The sequence below is a fragment of the Chelon labrosus genome, assembly GCF_963514085.1.
Source record: "Chelon labrosus genome assembly, chromosome: 6".
NCBI classification, from domain to species: Eukaryota; Metazoa; Chordata; class Actinopteri; order Mugiliformes; family Mugilidae; genus Chelon; species Chelon labrosus.
In genome coordinates this window covers 3,026,850-3,045,729 of record NC_140342.1, presented here as the reverse complement: position 1 = coordinate 3,045,729, position 18,880 = coordinate 3,026,850, and the positions used below count along the sequence as shown (strand labels likewise).

General features: G+C 41.5%; 1 protein-coding gene across 2 annotated transcripts; it reads right to left on the bottom strand.

The window, feature by feature from the left end:
• Window positions 1-1,192: 1,192 nt before the first annotated feature.
• Window positions 1,193-17,436, bottom strand: ca8 (carbonic anhydrase VIII). Of its 2 annotated transcripts, XR_014699109.1 has the most exons (9): window positions 17,140-17,436; window positions 11,500-11,691; window positions 11,195-11,319; window positions 9,351-9,446; window positions 8,542-8,604; window positions 8,389-8,437; window positions 7,892-8,004; window positions 5,510-5,704; window positions 1,193-2,365 (listed from the first exon to the last, which is right to left on the bottom strand). XR_014699109.1 is itself a non-coding variant. In XM_084546356.1 (8 exons), exons 1-8 carry the CDS (start codon window positions 17,210-17,212, stop codon window positions 5,570-5,572), a joined length of 846 nt encoding a protein of 281 aa, XP_084402482.1. In that variant the 5' UTR covers window positions 17,213-17,436; the 3' UTR covers window positions 5,509-5,569. The 2 variants fall into 2 exon arrangements, 1 of the variants encoding a protein (XP_084402482.1); XM_084546356.1 differs by lacking the exon at window positions 1,193-2,365 and having other exon boundaries at window positions 5,509-5,704.
• Between the last annotated feature and the right edge of the window lie 1,444 nt (window positions 17,437-18,880).

Genomic DNA, 18,880 nt, shown 5'->3' with positions numbered 1-18,880 from the left:
TCTTACAAGAAAAGAAAAATATAAGTCAAGTCAGCCTTATCCTTTGAGCAAATATGGAGGATTAAAGGATTTGAATACTGTTTAGTCAAATGTGTCTGCTCGAGTAAGTCAAGCACACTTCAGGCAAGTTCAAATATTTGTAGAAGTATTGTGGCCAATTTATAAAGGTGGGGCTGGTGTTAGGATGACACAGGCCCACATTTACTCTATGTAAGCTAATAGTTCCCAGAGTTTTGTCTTTAGTCATGTGCTGGTATCAGATGTCCTGCGCCCTGGTTTTTGGCTGATGGATTCAGGACTGAAACAGACAGACAGAGGTCATGGGGCATTTACAAAATACAGTATGTTATGCACATTCACATGCACAGTGTGTCAATGCAGAGAAAGGTCACAGGCCGTGCATGAACATGCATGCCGTGAAATAACAAAACAGGAGACAGAAAACCACTATTAGTGGTAAAGTAATGAAACCATGACCCTCAGAGGAGTATGGTGCATTTCAGTATTAGCATTTTGTATTTAGAAGAGAAACACTCTCCACAACACCACACCAGCAACTGCCATCCAGAGGTCCTATGAGATCCTATGGGCAGAGATCTATCCTCTGTTCCAGACAGAGGCCTGACTGAAAAGGGTATTTGCGGTTAGGACTCTATGGCTGTGGAATGAGATGTCTGAGAATATCAAGTCAGCTGAGTTAATGATCTCTCTTAAATCTCTCTTTATAACACGGAGGCAGGGCACATCCAGGACAGGTTGGGCCTTTCCTGATTTGAATTGAGTTCTGTGTCTTTTAAAGTTTTCATTATATTATGTACACATGCTGCGGACATAAATTTGCAGCCTCAGCAGAAAATCACACCAGATACATTATTCCAGTTTTCCAGTGCCCAGCTTTGGTGACTCTGTGGCCACTTGCAGCCTCGTGTGTCTGTTGTTGGAGGGACGTGGTGTGGACTCTGAGATGCTCTTTGTTCAGTGCAGTTGTAAAGAGTAGTAACCTAACTTGACATAGTCTTTCAGTTGGCTACACCCAGTATAGCCATTCTCCTCTGGCCTTTCTCATCAACAAGCCGTTTGCCTGGAGGTTTTTAACTTTGCACGATTCTGAGTAAACTCTAGACACTGTCGTAGCGAAACTCCCGGACAAGCAGTTTAAGAACTACTCAAACTAGTCAGTCTGCCAATAATAGCTGTGTCACATCTCAGTTTGACATTTATTTTAAGCACTTGCACCGCTGGTTTCCATAGTACAGACTCATTGTGTAACTGCTGGTGTACAGGTGGTCCTAAAAAATTTTTTTTCCGTCCATTGTAACGAAAAACACCAGTTCAGTTTCAGAGTGGTTTAGTAAGACAGTGTTGTAGTTTATTGTTGCTTTACAGTAACAGTAATCAGTTCTCACAGTTTGTCTCAGCTCAGTTTGTTACAGACAGTACCTTTAAAAGGCTACACACACGCACAAATAAAAGCAGTGCTCCTGCTTTCTAACATGTAAAGGGAGTGATGAGTGTAGTGTTCCACTGATTAATGTGATAGCAACACTGACCATTCTGTATAAAAGCTGCAGATAGTGAGAAGACATTCACTGTCGTATACATAGCAGAAGAAGCAATGTGTTTATAATTACGTTCGGAGTGTATCTGGACTCTATGTGATTTAACTGTAAACAGGACATTCTTAGAAGATCAGAGTGGACAATTATGGATCCAGAAGAATAAAGCTGCTTTAAAGATAGACATGAAGAGCGTAGTTTTTCAGTTTTTGTCTGCACCGAGGTCCTGCTGACCCAACACTAAAAGTAAAAATGACAGGAAAAACAATGTTTTCTTGACTTCTGCAGTGTAGGAGAGATTCAAATCGTCACCTTCAATGATTTCTTGCTTTGTGATCAGCTTCAATGCAACATTTACATCATTTCTGCTGCAATACAAAGTGTTAATACATTCTGGAACATATAATTAGCATCTTCAGGTCTGAACATCTGTGGTTCATGCTTCCTCTTGTTGTGTCAGCAGAGATGGGTCAAATGTAAAGCCTCCTATCATCTAATCAGGACGCACATGCAGCAGATTAACACATGAACACTCTAGACGTCTACCGTGCACACACACACACACACACGGAAGACATCACTCTCACGTACAGTAAGGACCCGATGGAGAGAGAGAGAGAGACTGTGCAAAAAATGAAAAACGCACCTACGAACGCACAGGCACACAGACACACACAAAAGCCCACAGTGAAGGTGTGATCGATAGCGTCTTCGTCCACCTTCAGTCTGCTGCTGATCTACAACCACATCAACTTCCCCTCTCTCCCTCTGTTTCCTCTCCTCTCTTCACACCTCTTCGTTCTTTCCCCCTGTAAACAGAGTGAAATGTGTGACTGATTAAAAGAACAGAAATAGAGAAAAACAGATGTGCCCTGCAGCCGAGCTGAGAACACAGAGAAAAGAGAGAAAGACAGATTTAATTGCTCCTCCGTATTCTAAATCTGTAAGTTTCCAGCTTCACCGCTTACTACACACTGAAAAAATTCAGTTGTAACAAAACTACTCAAATCTTTAACACAAGAGTGTTTTACTAGGTTGAAAAACAGCAATACGCTATGGTTTCAAATTGTGCAAACTTGGTTAAATGCACAAATTACTGACACTTTGTTAGCTTGATGACTTGGTAATCTTGTGCAGGTGAGACAATGAAAGCTAGGGCCCACTGAGGCTGCGTATGTACGGGCTCTCGTCTGCACTGTTTATAATAAGGCTTGAGGTCACTGTTACAGCTCCAGGAAAAACGTAATCCTATATTGGCTTTGAATTAAAATAGAAATCCTAGGAAAGTACTGCTCCATGCTGGAAACATCTGAATCATCTTGAAATAACTCAGTCAAAACTTGTTCATCCTACCAGGTTTGTCCACTAAGTTTGTGTGTGTATAAGGTTGTCTTTTAAAATGATTCTTATTTGGCTGAAATATCTCAGCAATATTGGAGGAATACCTTCTGTTTTAACATTCATTGAGCCCAACCATAGACTGTACTTAAATATGGACAATACATCCCAAGACCCATCCGCTAACATGGAAGGGGTGGAGCTTATGACCGATACTGCAGCCATACACCAGGGGGAGCTCTGCTTGCTTTGGCTTCTCTTTGAGGAGTTGTTCTGTCATCCATCTTTATACAGTCCGTTAGCCCAACCGATGGATTCCTCTGACCTTTGACCTTTTGTTCTTTCGGACCTGGTGCCATCACAAGATTCTGTCCAGTATTTTTGATGTACTTGATACGATTGCAATGAAAAGATCTGCACATCAGTTTGGTTTATAACTAAACGTCTTTGTATTCAGCTCTAATAGCCAGTTGTTGGCATGCTAGTGTCCTACAATAAGATGGTGAGCATGTTTGAGTTTATATCGCTCTATCATCAGTTGTTAGCTGATGATAGCAATGATAGCATAGCAATGGTAGCTCCATAGCACACGGAGCTGTACTGTGTACTCTTGTAGATTAATTTCATTCTGTGATGGACAAAAAAAGGTGTAGGATAAGTTCTTTATTTACAGTAATGTACAGCAGGAGTTGCAAAATTCATACATGTTGTAAGTAGCTCTGGTTTGTTTTCTGTTCATGTTAGCAGGCAGCGTGAAAACTAAGAGAAATACTAAAAAAAGAAATAAAGTGAAGACATTCTGGCAGGAGTGGACTTTTAACCGATGCCAAATGTTACCCTTTCAGTTATTTCACGCTAGTTTTCTTCTCTACTTCTACTCTGACTTCTTCTCTCCTCCTCAGGACCCAGGTGGGTTTGTGCTGATGGGACCAGATCAGTATCCATTTACGGTACAAACAATGGCCCTCTGTTGTTTCTCCTCTTTTTTTCCCCTCAGTCTGCCTCCTCCGCTTTCATCCCTCTGGCATTCCCACCTCTCTTCACCAAAGTGCTCTACCTCCCAGGACATTTATTCCCTCTCTGCGTTTTCACGCTCTCTGCTAGCCTCATCTCTGCGGTCGGTTCTCTTCTCCAGCATTCAGTGGCAAACCAGTGGTATTACAGTGATACCAGCCTGCTCTTCAATACTGAAACGTGCTATATAAAATACCTTCTGCTCTCTGTATATCAGCCTTGAGAGGGTGAACACTATTAAAGGGTTCACAGTTTAGTGCTGCAACTGTAGCTGTAAATAAAACAAACAAACAAAAAACGACTACTGTGTGAACGTTGCTCCTATTTTACCAAGGTAGCATTGAAATACCCAGTTTTCCTCACCATTGACTTCCCATATAAAGTTAGGTTCTCACTTTTGGGAAATGTAATGTCAAATATGACTAAAGCTCGAGAAATTTGGGCTTCTTATGAATTAATTTCTAAATCTGTCTGTTGATGCCTGCCAAGATTGTGTATACCCATATTCCTGAGCAACACAAAGCATACAAACAATACAAGCTACGCCCTTAACATCTCTAGATAAACGTCCAGGGTCAAATTAGATCATTTATTGCATAGCAGATAATGTGATTCTCTTGCGTCTGAAATAATACTGCAAACGCTAGATAGTAATGTGGCTCAGTCTAAAGCTGTATTTTTCCCCCTTTTTTATCCCCCTCATTCCTTCTGAGGTCCTAATGTTCCACCTTTTTGTCCTGCCGCAGTGCTGTGAAACTAAATTTGGAATCCCTGCAAATATGTGTACTGTATATAGGCTCGTCCCAGATTGGTAAGTGAACTGGGTTAGTTCTTCCAGGGCTTGATCCATTATGCTGTGGTTTCAGAGGACCTCAATGCCTCAGAGACAGTCATGCCTACTTCCATTAAAAGTCTGTCCCTTGTGTGGAAATGTGCTGAACTGACTAAAAATACAAAGAACAGTGTTCGGTGATAAGTGGAGCAAGGGCTGGTCAGTTTTTTCTCACTTAAGCATGTGTTTAACTGTTAAACTCACATTTGTTCTCAATGTAGACTAAATAAAATCTGAACTAATCTTAACAATGCATTAAATAATTATATGTCAAGATAAGACTGACGAACCGACAGAGAAAGCAGAGAAAGTTCCCCACAGAGCATTTTGGCATTGTTAAGCTCATTGTTTTGATCTTGTGGTGGGAAATTAGTTGTTGGTTCAGTCTCAGTGAAGGCATCTACGCTGTTTTCAGTGGCAGGCAGTCGTGGCAAGGCTCCGATAAACCCACGCTACGTGCCAAGATCACTAGATGACTAGGTGAAAACAGTGGAGAAGTCAGCAGTTAAAGAACCAGTCCAACAGAAGTCGGTTGAGACCAAAACAGAGATAGAAGGAATTTTGTACTGGTACAATACAGCTCTGTGACTGGATGTGTAAATAGGCAAACGTTTGTTTAAATAGGTTTGTTGCTTTTCAACACTCTGGGGGAAGGCAACTGTCAGCGCACAACACCATGAATATTCATCTGCAATGATCTGACTTTAATGTGGGTTGCAGCCACCCCAGTTAATATACTTTAATCAGGCCAAGCTGAACACTCTGTTACCTTGTATATTTGTATATGTAGGTCCCACAGTTTTTCTGAGATGGTACTGGAAGGGGGGAGTCACTGGAAGGCGGCACGAACCGTGCGGTCACTGAGTGGCTGGGTGGGACGGAAGTTGTCCCCCAACATCCCGTCATTGCCTTCTGGCAGCTCCGCCCCTTTGACATGAGACCGCAGCCTCCGAAACTCCTCAATCTGCAGAGGCAAAGAAATATTTCACGCTAGAGGTCAGGCTGGTTAACAGCTTCATTTCTCAAAGCATATGATGATGGTGCTGTAACAGCGATGCTAATATCTCTGGATTCTGGACAGTGTTTATTCTGAATTTAGTAGGAAAGAGAATTTTCACAGTGCTAGCTCTCACATAAGAAGCTAGCTTATTTGCTTCAAAATACTGATTTGCATTTTGGTTTGTGTTAGATACACAAGATCATTGAAGCACACAAGACTTCAAATATTTGCTCTACACTCAGGTTTCCCTCTGGCTGTTGTTAGACACTCAGCTAACAGAGCTTTTAGTACGGGGTGAGAGGAACCTAGCTGGGGGAAAACGATGTGGAATCCTTCATGACAGAACAAGGCCCTAGGATACAATTTAAGTGAGGCTATCATTTTCTTGAGGATTACAGTTTCTAACAAGTATCATATTTACTTAAGTAAACAGCAGATGGACGTGCAAACAGCCTGTGTTTACTCCACGCTTAATCTAAGGCTTGACGTCCTCAAGGAACAACATATTGTTCTTTTCAGATTAAACGTTAAGATCACAGCTAAAAGAGACCACAGTCTGACTTCCTGTTCATGTCGAATGTGGGCACTGCAGATAGTATCACTTCTACACACGTACTGTATAGTGACTGGTGATATTGGCCAAAACAAACATAACAGTTCCTGTGCTGTGGTGCTATTGGCTTATAGAAGGAGGATTTACAGCACACTGTCAAAGTGCAAAACCCGTAGGCATAGCAACAGTTGTCTGACATTTACGTGCACATAGTGTATTCACTGTGCACCAGCACTCTCGATCTTCAAGCAGTAAATAATAGCCGGATGTCTGAGGTGTGTGCTCTTGCTGAGCAAGATGTGCTATTTTAAAATACTTCTGCTGTTGTCTGTCTCTCAGCAGTTCAACCACGGTTGAAACATGATAGAAAAAAAATCTGTCCACATATAATATATCTTCTTTTTCTACAAATTCTTAAATCAACTTTTCAGATCTCTCTGAATGTTTTTGAAAGCTTTTGTTTAGAGAATGCCTCTAATTCAGAGGCTTCCAGACAATGATATGCAGTATCCAGTTTTTAAAGCTAATTCTTGAAAAGCAGTTTGATCTCAGTGTTACAGGCCTGGATTAGCCTGGATTTACAGTTAGGATTTAAGATTACATAGTGCTAAGAGTTATGTCAATGAATACTCCTGGATTATCAGCCATAATAAAATAAACGTTATTTATCCACTGCTTAGCTGCTTCAAATTTTGCGTTCTGTCTTCTGTTCCTATGACTGACCCACACTTCTGCGTAGGCATGGCCTGAGGCAGAAGACTGCCTGAAGTCAGCTGTTAGCATTTGAAACGGTCAGCAGGCCAGAGGCCGGTGAGCATGAAAGACTGAAAGAAATGTCAGACAGTCGCCATCATCATCCTTTACAACAACCTGCTGGAAGAGAGCCATGAGTCAGGCAAAGGCTAAATCTATCAAAAGCAAAGAGGTAGACTTATTGATTGACAGCGGGTGTAAAGACTTCCTGTACTGTTGTGAATGCCAGACAGCTGCAGGTTAAGGGCCCCATGTGATACGAAGACCTCATAGGGCCTGACATATTTAATACATGTAGCTAAAGCTAAAATGAGATAGAATAAAGATAACATGGATAAGACAGAATGAATATAACAGGTGTTCATTCTTGTAAAGTTTAAGTTTCTCTTGAGTAGAAATGAAATTTGTGCAATGATGTTATTGTGGCCATGATTGGCAATTAGCACATTTAGCTTTCTAGTTGTCCCCCTGACAAATAATTATGCTATTAAATGCTACTCTTCTTACCAATAAAGAAATGCATTGCAGACACATGAACTGTGAGTATTTGCACTGAAACACGGAATATAAGTGATTGTGAGTCAGAGGTGAGTTTAGCCTGAATAAGAAAGCAAAGCCTACTGAATCAGATTTCATTCCCGTTATGTGTGGCAATGAGCCAGAATCAACAAAATCCTGGAAGTGACACATCTGAACGATATTCAGGGTTAGGATTGTATGTTAGTCACTCCTGTGATGTTACTGCTATGCAATGGCAGCGGAAATTAGGCGGGTACTCTATAATAGGTTAATCAGATCTTTTTTATACAGAGACCAAGAAGTTTGAAGTTAAAGTTGTGTTTTACCTGTAACTGTGAGATGGTGAGAGGGTAACGGTAGAGTATCCAGGTCACACTTTCACTGCAAGGCGGTGTGGTCAGAGATCCTTCATATACCCAGTAGTCTCTCAGTAGTGGGTCTGAGGGCAAATTTACATTCAGTGTGAAAACAGCACCTGCGTATACCTTAACTGATAAACGCCTCGATGAATGCCAATAAACAGCTGGATCGTGTATTAAACTAATAATTTATTCAACACGATAACATGACAAACAAAGTCGGTGTGGGATGAGGTTGGAGTGGATGGATGGGTCAACAAAACTTTTCAAATCAATAGTTAATATGCTTGTTTTAACTCGTTCTTAACACTGAGCATTCTATTACCTGAAGTTATTCTACCCTTAACAATAGTGACTGTTTTATCCCAAGTTGGTTTTCTTTCAGTGGGAATGTCCCCGTTTTTCACCAGCATTGTTTGTGGCTTTAGTTTCACAATGAGTCTGAAATCAAAACATTTACTTACCAGGTAACAGAGTGTTGGGATTGAAACAAGGAATTATCTTGCTCTTGCCCTGATGAAATACAGTAGCACAAATGTAATCACTTTAGTCATGTATTAAGTTTAACAGTGTGATTATGAATCTAACATGTAATCTGATGAGTTTTTCTTCTTCACCTTGTACTGCAGGTCCTGTAGAACTTCAGTGATGGCCTTCAGACCCAGGTGCTCCTTGCCGATCTAAAAGCACAGTTAGAAGTTATCAGCTGCAAAGCTTTATTGTTACTTTACAGGACGTAAACAGGAAGTAGAAACTAAAAAAGCCATTCAAAACAGGACGTCTGAGGTTGACAATGAGGTCAGCAATGTTTGGGGCACGAGTTGAGCGAGAGTGATAACCTGTGCTTTTTACTGGGTGTGCTTTCCTCAGCTGGCATGACAGGAGCCTTTCAGAGCCAGCTCATTATTTCCCTGAGTGCTGATAGGTAACGCTTTTCAAAAGGTTTCCCAGCAGGGAGGCTGAGGGTCACAAAGTAGAGGAATGGGGGGGAATTTCACACTGGTTGAGTCAAGCTAATCTGGAATTAAGTCTTTTAAGAAAACAATTTGTACAATCCCAGGAAGGAAAACACTGGTGATACGAGGGAAATGCAGTGTTTTTGACAATGCGGGCAAATACAGAAGTACCTTCATTATTTTACAACACACTGGATCCACTGAGGTGAAACGTCATATGGAAAAACTGCTGTGAATCTTCCCCCTCATTTATTGAAAGCGTCAGGGGGGTGCTGAAGGCTGCGATTTCCCATGGAGGCTGTAATTTGTATATTTGTCCTAAATGGCTTTTGATCTACCACAAGTGTAATGTACAGTTAGTAAATTATTTTTTTTCACGTGCATATTTCACTGTATATAATTAAACTGACGCCGTAACGCTGTCCGTGAAACCATTTGCCACTCTTCCAGCCCTTACTGTAAATGTTTACCTGCACAAAAAGGGCTATGATGAGGATTCCATTCCTCTTCCCCAGAGCGTCCTCCAGCGTGTTGAACAGGGTGCTGTTCCAGTGAATCAGATGGAGCTGCGCACAGAGGGCAACAGAATACAGCCTGTGACTGAGAGGCCATTGTTGTAAACAGGTGTAGGGAGCAGTAAAGGGAGAAGTAAGTAGGAAAAGGAGAAAAAATCAGCTGGTGGTGACTGAGGGCCTCCCAAATGGGCTCTTACAAGATCAAGTTTATGTGTACAGAAGAGAAGAGTACACAGCTCCTACAGTGAAGCCAGCGAAAACAAAACCAGACTGTACATGGTAAGACTGTAACTGTGACTGATACTTATCTTACTGTGGAACAGAAACTGCAGAAAATCCACGTATAAAATCTGAACGATCTCTGAGCTGTCAGTCCCATTGTCATTGTCTGAGACTTTCACACCGAGCATTGATTTGCAAAAGCAGACAATACCTGCACCTGCTCTTGTTACACATATTTAGTTCATGTCCGAAGGATGAACCCGATTGTCTATAATATGTTCAACACATCTTCTGTCTGTACCCGGCTGGCCTTAGGCAGATGGGTCCCTCCATATGAGCTGGGTTCTGCTCGAGGTTTCTTCCTGTTAAAAGGGAGTTTTTCTTTGCCACCGTTGCCTTCAGGTTTGCTCTGGGGGTTTCAGGCCGGGTTTTTGTAAAGCGTCTTGAGACGATTTGTATTGTTACTGATGCTATATAAATAAAATTGAATTGAATTGAATTGAATCTCATGAAAAGACTGAGACTCTGTCGCTCTAATGTCCACATTACCTCGTGACACTCCACACGGCCCCAAAATGTGCGTTTAAAATATACTACAGGCCACACATTGCACCAGTATGGCTCGCTGATGTGTTAATAGCTCGGGTCCGCACTTAATCTTTTAGTGCCGTCTGTTTGCAACAACAAAAATATCAGTTCCTTCCAAATCTGTCACAGTTGATTTCATTACAATGAGTAATCACCCTGCTTACTGATCTGATACCTTACCTGATCTGATAAGTTTGATTTCCTCTATGTATCTGCTTGGCTTGACCTAGATAAAAAGAAACTGATGCTGACTGTTGAGAGACCTCGATCAGACTCCATCAGACAGTCTAATAACCCTGACCTTTTCTCTAACAGGTATTTCTGCATTGGCTCAACATTAAGTCAGCTCCACATTTGTTTCTCAGCGAACTATTTTGCATGACCAGACCCCACTGCAAGGCAAGCATGAAAAAAAAACAAAAAACCTTCAAAACTACAAAACAATGTCCAGTGCGCTTAAACTGCTTTGTTGTCAGTGGGTGTTGTTTTCACATTCGGGGGAAGTCTATCTTACCCTGCTGCCTCTGTGTTCTACGCTAAGATTAACTGATTCCCCATCTCCAGCTCCAGCCTAAATGACACTGACAGACATTACAGTAAAAAGAAAGTGAATAACAAGTTCTATCCCAGTTTGGGGTTAAAGACTTAAGCCTTTAAGAATTCAGAATGTTTAAAACATTTCTCATTTAGATTTCTGACTGAATTGTAACTTTAATCTAATTCCCCTAATAAGAAGATTCTATATATTACTAATACATCTTACAGATTATTGGTTGCATGATGCTTCAGATGTCAAAGAAGGAAAAAAAAATAGTTGTGTTCAAGGAATCAAAAGGGTACAGTGTTATCTGAAGAAGGACAAATGCCAGTGCCAGAAGTGTAAACATTCAGAACACTGTATTTCTTTGGGGATTTGGATGGAGTGAGGTGAACTCCATGGTCATGGCCTTATTTCTGCGTGTGTGTGTGTGTTTGTGTGTGCTTCCTACCTCCATAGGGAAAGCCTTGAAGTTGACAGTGTGCTCTGATCCTCTCTGGTTCTCTTTGCCCCAGTGGAATCGAACCTCGTGAAGTTCAAACTCGTGATCGCTAGGCAGTGGACCCCCAGTAACCACTGATAACAGTAAATTATCAGTGAAAGATTAAAGATTATGGTGGCCAAGCATACACAGGAAAACAGTTTAAAGTGTGACAAATAGGTCATTTGCTTACTTTTGCTTTCACATGTTATATTTAAAACGCACTCATTGCGAATTGTGTGTGCTGACATGTTGTCATGTCTCCTGAGAGTCACCTGATTTTGACTTGAGAATGATGCGGACAGTGTGTCCATCGTTGATGACCTCGCAGTCTCGACAAACCACGTAGTTTGGGGATAGGCCGACGTCCAGGAGTGACGGGTCATACTGAGCCTCCCTGGAGTTTAAATTAATGGGAGACTGATACTCGCCGTTGGCCGCTGGGAAATGGAGTCCCCACTCTACACCTATGTGTGAAGACAGGAAGATAAGGCATACATTATAAGATGTAAAGTATGTCTGGTTCTACGGGTTCCTACAGCAGTACATTGGAATAAGGATTGTTGAGGTCACACATTTTGACTTGCCATGAGAGGAAAAGGTGTTACTAAGTGAAGTTTGACAATGGCTTCACCATATTCAAATGCCACGCTACCAGTTATTCAGATTTTGCATCTCTTCTGTTTAACTTGGGAAACCCAATACAGGAAGTAGTTGAAACTTTATGAACAATATTGCCAAAAACTGGTGCCACCCAATCCACTGCCTAAACATAATTCAGCCATAATTCATTTTGCCAGATACACTTGTGGTCTTCCTATTGTGACATGTCAAAATGTTTTCTGAGAAAAGACCCATTTAATCTAGGTGCCTTGTAAGCCATGCAAGTGGGTCAGCATGCACATTTGGGCATTTCATGGTAATGAATGAACCTGACACAAGGAGCGTAACTAAACCAAGGCTTTACTCAAAAGGGCAGATGAGCATCGTGTTCTGGCCCAAGATTCTGTTCAGACAACCTGTTCAGATCAGACTCCACTGGTCAGAATCAACCCTATAGTGGAGAGGTTTAGCGCCTCAGAAGGCTGGCAAATATCTAAAATAAAAATAAAAAGCAACCTACAGATGAAAATATAGATGTCTAATTACCAGATGGCAAAACCGAGCCTTGCAGAAGAGTAATCTGCCTGGCTCAATTACTTCACAGAAGGCATGGACCTTTACATGTTGGAAACACTCTTGTACTATGTCAGGGTGTAGATGTATGTGTTTGTACTCAATCATCTCCCCCTATTCTGTCATTCAACAGCAGGTATAAATCAACTAGTCTGTGAAGGTCACAGATTCGTTAGCTCTACATGATGATTCTGGGTCAGAGTGGACTCAAAGGACAACTAAAGACTCACAAAACTAAACAAAGCGGCACCAGGGACAAAGACAGGGACGTCAGACAAACCTACAAGTGAAAGGAGAAGGTCTGGACAAGACACACTTGAACTAATAATTTAGAGGGAAAGCAAGAGAGGAAGCAAAACCCCACAAGGTAACCTAGAATAAAACAGGAAGTACAGTAACTACAAAGAGAGACACAGGACTCAAAAATAAGCGGGGGGGGGGGGGGAGACAGACAGGCGTTCCCCCCTAAATAAATACATACAAACAGTGACTTGGGTTTTGTGCAGAGTTAGGAAAGTCTAAAAAGCTAATACCAGTACAAAAATTGGACTTGATGGATGTGGTCTCTTAGCTCTTGTATGTTTTTTTATTTACACAAGGGATAATACTTGGTAAGTTGACACTAGTTAACTGAATTAGCTTTAAGTTCTTATTCAGCTTCCTAACGTTAAATGAATGCACCTCTGAGGGGATGATAAAAATGAATTGTGTGAATGTATGTGTAAGGAGTTGCAGTAGGACATGTGGAGAACTGATACAGTCCCAAGTCATTGTTCATTCTAAAGACTAGACTGGTTGAAACGGGCTTGCACTCCCCCTCCATTCATCCCCTTTCGAGTTCCTCTCAGTGCCTAGTGTGTGAACAGGATTTCTTGCTGTGGCTGTGACAATGAGAGCACAACCGCAAGCTGAGGAGAGAGTTTAAAGTGCTTAATTAAACAGACCACAGTTGCAGAAAGAGGGTTTGCTTGTCCTAACTGGGACAGGCGACTTGAAGAATCACTGTGTAAGCATCTGCAAGAGAGACTTGAGATTTTGTAAAGAGACCAAAAAACATATACACAATGTAGAGAAAGTGATACTATATCAGAGCTCTAGTTTCACTTCACTTTTTACCTGACCATAACTGTATAGTGAGAAAAGTGTGTAAGAGACTGATTTTAAAAAAAAAAAGAGGAAATAAATGTACTACAGCAGTATCATGTCCAGCATCTGAATGTCCCTCCAAACAAACCCAGCTGCTCGCTGGGGAGTACGGACTTCAACTGCATCTACTGCAAAGACTGACACTGCACACTGGCTGGCTATTCACTCCGTGGCAAAGAGGAGTGGGAGAGCCGTCACATTCCCTCTTTCCTCAGCAACTAAAGCCTTGGCAACAATTTACCAAAGGCAGTGAGCGCACAAGATTGTGAAAGGGCTGTGCAAAATTCTGTGTGCATATGTGTTTTGTGGGGCTGTGGAGAGAACCCAGTTAATGCTGCAGCTGTTGCAACTAAAGATTGTATTTTCAGTTGCAAAGGTAATGTCCAATCACTTTGACTGTTCCACCAGCCATTGCAAAGGAAGAAAATATTAGACACTGTGTAACATGCTCATTCCCTTTATTGCTAACTTGAGAAATGAATGATATTGTTCTCGTATCTGTATCATGACCTTGCATCTTTTGCTACTTTTATAGAACTACTGTGCCCTCTAAATTTAGCCAGCCAATGCGGTCTAGAGGCCTTGTGATGTCTATGTCTGTCAGAGCAGAATCTCCCCCTTAAACCAAGATCATCAATGCGGATGTCTCTGCAGACACACACAAACAGGTATTATGGGTCACAGTGACTTGCAGAAGAGCCAACATGCCCACACCCAAGACCCTACTGTGTGTTCATGTCAATGTATCAAATCCTAGAAATCTCAAAATCTTCTCATCAAGTACAACAATAAGACATACACAACATAAGATTATTTGAGTTTTGCTGTGTTGTTGCCTTTGTCAGTCCGTAACATGTCTGCTCATAGATTGTAGTTCAGTCAGTCCAAGGCCATTTGTTCTGTTGCAGGATACCCTGGTAGCCAGACCAGCTTTCCTGCCCACAACAAAAAGGCTACCAGACTTAAAGCATTCTCCAAATCCAGATTAACATGCAGCTAACAGCAAACTTTAGTGTCCTATTTACTTACTACCAAGTGTTACATATCATTCATTATACTTACAGTAACAATTTTACAATTCAGTGTCAGAGTACATCCCTCGGTGCTCAGTAAAAGCAGCAATAGAAGGAAGAGAGAGTGAAAAAACACAACACACATGGAGAAACGCACATAAAGTCGGAAAACGTAGGTCCATCACGTGGACCTCTCTATGGGTCTTTCAACAAATTTGAACAAGAGAACTTCTGATCCTGTTTGAAACAGTTCCTACAGATAAATAAGATTTTATGTGTGTATCTGTATCAGGCTGCATCCTGCTGGGGATGGCTGCTGCCATCAAGGAGTGTCATTGCTATGGGGTGGGGGTGCCTGGTCTGGTCTAGGTGGGTGCTACATGTCTAAGTAGCATCCACATGAATGGCAGGTCTAAAAGTTTCCCAGCAGAACATTGGATTATCACAAGATGGTCTCCTGTCAGTGGTTTTAATGTTGTCGTTGATCGATGTATATTCGAACAAATGACACATGAACTTTAGATTTTCGTATCGAAATAAATAACAAAACACATGGGATATTCGTTTATTTATTTATATCACCTCACCTTCAGATCCATAAAATTAGGATTACAGATTACGAGCCAATCTGTAGAAAGTGACATATGGCCGTTGTCAGTAACCCCTGAGATTTATAACAGAAAGCCTGCGTAATAAACTTGGAGCATGGAATTAGATATGCACAGCTACTTCAGTTAGCCCTGTTACCGGAAGTAAAAGTCCTCATTGATCTTCCCTACAATGTTATGTTGACGACGGTCACTCTCTGATGTGAGTTGCTGCTCCCTGTGACATTTTCCAACATTTACACGCGTCCGTTGAACGCTCTGTTTATGGTATGAACAGTGTTGCATTGTTCACAAACCGCTACCTGACATGTGTGTATTCAACTCAACAACAAGCTGAACTGGAAATGTTGCAGTGAAGCTTTCGACAGAGCAAACGCCTCCATATGGTGATTTTGTGTGTGCATGCCTTGCTTCTTGTGCACTTTTGTAATATTTATGTATTTATATGTTGTGTTACAGCTACTCAGAAGACAGATAATGAGACAAAAGAGGCATTCAGTTTACAACCTGTATAATCCAGCTCAAGAATCTGCTGCCAAGTCAACTCCACTCTGACACAGTATCAGATATGCAGTATCATAATATATTGCAATATAAACCTCCTACAGCACTGTATATTTATGTACATTGTACAGTGTAGTTTCAAGTGGTCGACAATTCTTTGACAGTGCTTTGTTGCACCTCTTAGCCATCTCATTTTGTTTTTCTCTATGACAGTTGTCTCTATGTTTCGAGCGGCTGTTGCTCAGGTGGTAGAGGGGGTTGTCTACTGTTAGTAGGGATGGATGGGTTTAATCCCTGGTCTCTCTACATGCTGAGGTGTCCATGGTCAAGACACTGAACCAAACATTGCTCCCGATGGCACTCCTTGATGGCAGGTGAGCACCATGGCATCTCTACTGCCAATGGTGTAATGGAGAAATACTGTAAAACTCTCTGACTACCATAAAGGTAGAAATTAAGTATAGAAGTACAGAATATTTACCACTATATATGAGAATAGCAGCTACCACACCGTGATTTCTTATACCATGAATAAAGATGGAAGGGATTACTTTTGGTTCTCCTGTGCTAAGGTTAGCAGTGAACATGGTCCACTGGCAGCATGTGTCTCCAGACTCTGAGAAGGGGGTTCATGCGTTTTTATAATCCGGTACAGATGGTGGACTTCAACCACGCACACACCCAACTCACCTTAGGCAGCAACTCACATTGGGAGGTGATAGCTCCACCCATTTAGCCACTTTACAAGAGACACAGTTCTCTTCCATTACGGAAGCTGTAGCTTTCAAGTAAGTCTTGACCTCTGGTGAAACTCTCTTGACAATTCTTTTTAAATAGTCTGTTGAAAGTCCCAACCCTTTGTAGAAACGCAATAGTAAGTTGATGTTGATGTTGATGTGAACAAGTCCTGTCAAGACATTTATAAGAGAAAAACTGCCATCATCGTAATGAGCCATTTAATGTGACGAGCTTTAAGATTTGCAGATCATTTCAGTTTTATTGAAATACAGTTACTTACTCAAGGCGGCCGACTCTGTTTAATGATTATTATTCATCTTAGCTCCGCTACATATTCCCGATGGTCAACCACACGCACCCAGCCCCATCCCTTGTGCAACAGGACATCAGTGGAGCAGCTAATAGAATTCTTAAATTGATAAGAGGTGTATCTATTCCTGGGGGACACCCTCATTAATTGTTTAAATATAATATATGGAAAGGCTTTCATACAAATGTAAAGTATATGCATAGAGCAAGGGTATAAAATAAAAGGCTCATTACTACTGTATGTTATATTTTAAAACAAATGCCTTTTTTGCGGTAATTATTTCAGCTCTTGTTATGTCAAACATGTTTGACTGAGGATCACTCCATTATAGCAGAGAAAATTAGTAACTTTTAAAAGTAAAAAGCTTTTCAAATCACTAATCTGACAGGTCCCTTCACATGATGACGAAGACCAGCTTACCTTCCTCATAGCCCCAGTCCAGCTCATCTTTTCCCGGGTTATAATCCGACTCCTCATTCACATTGTCAGCCATGGTGCTTGGCAGTCTGCTCGCTGTGGATAGAAACCAGTCAGACGTCCCGATAGAGTCCCGGTCACACTGTTTTTCTCCTCTCACTTGGACACAAGTTGAAATCTCTGCAGCAGTCTTCTGGATGGATTCCCAGCAACCAACAACTTTCTTTCACTTTCTTCTTTATGTCTTTTTCTTTGAATTAGTGTGTTTTGCCCTCTTCTTTTTCTTTCTGTCCTCTTGTCCTCCTTTCCCCTCTCTTGCTCTTGTCCTGCTAAAGTCACTAACTGATGTGTGTGGAGTGTTCAGCGTTTCTCTTTACTCTCTGTTGCTCCTCCTCTTTCTCTCTCTCCACTTTGCTCTGCCATTATGTCACTCTCTTCATCTCTTCCTTTATTTCTCTCTCACTTTCTTTGCAGACTGCAGGTGTGCTTGCTTACTTTGGCTCTCTTCCAACTAATGACAGATGAGTGTTTCTTTTCCATCCCTGTTTCATCCATTTATAAGTTAAAATATACTGCAAAGTGTATCAGTTTTTTATAACATTTCTCTCTGCATTACATTAGTTTAAGTCTGTTGCAGTTTGAATTGTATGTTCTGTTCTCATAGCCTTTCTGCTGTTTTGGGTCCCCTAGTGTTATTTTGTGTGTGTGTGTGTGTGTGTGTGTGTGTGTGTGTGTGCGTAGGAATGCTGGCAGGAAGGTCATGCTGGTGTTTCTGTTGGAGGCCAGAGACCCACCCCGTGGGTGAAGGGAACAGCAGTGGTTGAGAAAACAGGCAGAAAACCTCAGGGTGGAGGCCAAACTGCAACCTTGATGACTTCAAGATGGACCGAGAATCTCAAACACCCACATTCCCTTTAACTCAGTGGCCTGTCCCAAATGAGTTTCAAGCATACTGTATTGTAGACCCTGTCTTGAATTTCTGCTGTATGAACTTAGTGGTGGCTAGTGAGTAATGTCTTAAAACTTAAAATTTTGGTTATTTGGAAAAAAAAAGTAAGTCAAAAGGAACAGCTTGTTCACAGTCCCATTTTTTCCTCTTAGGTTCATTTTAGTCATTCTTAATCTCCATTTCCTCCAGGCTGCTGATAGTAATTGCCCTACATTCTTTATCAGGAAACTGTCCTCCGAGCGATCAAAATGAAGGCAAACTCCCTCGTTGCCATGCTGTAGATCCAAAAACAGAACAAGCTGTATTTCTGTCCGTGGTCCATATCTACACCTAGGCTGGATTAAACACCTATGGGCCCTGGGCCAAAAGTGTGGTGTTGGGAAATCATATTGTGAATATTTACCTATTTTCTGGCATTCATATACACTGGACAGTCCTTCAGTTAAAGAAAATGTTGTCAGATATCGATAATGAAACTGTTTTTTGTAGCCTTTAAACAATTCACAATAGTGATGGAGTACCTTTAACAACAAATTTCTCACAGATGTGCAATTAATTCTGTTATGTGGAGAAGAATACAGCAAAAGAGTAGAATACTGAGGCTCTTTGGTCCCCTTTTGGCCGACTGGGCCTTTCTGTGTGGAGTTTGCATGTTCTCCCTGTGTCTGCGTGGGTTCTGTCCAGGTACTCCAGCTTCCTCCCACCGTCCAAAGACATGCTGGTTAGGTTCATTGGTGATTCTAAATTGGCCGAAGGTGTGAATGTGAGTGTGAATAGTTGTCTGTCTCTCTGTGT

Bases quoted from the DNA above. Each gene is read 5' to 3' on its own strand.
- ca8 (XM_084546356.1), bottom strand. From the start codon at position 17,212: ATGGCTGACAATGTGAATGAGGAGTCGGATTATAACCCGGGAAAAGAT. The intron at 11,692-17,139 runs GTAAGCTGGTCT...CTTCACACATAG, and splicing joins GGACTGGGGCTATGAGGAAG to GTGTAGAGTGGGGACTCCAT. The intron at 11,320-11,499 runs GTGACTCTCAGG...TACTGTTATCAG, and splicing joins CATTCTCAAGTCAAAATCAG to TGGTTACTGGGGGTCCACTG.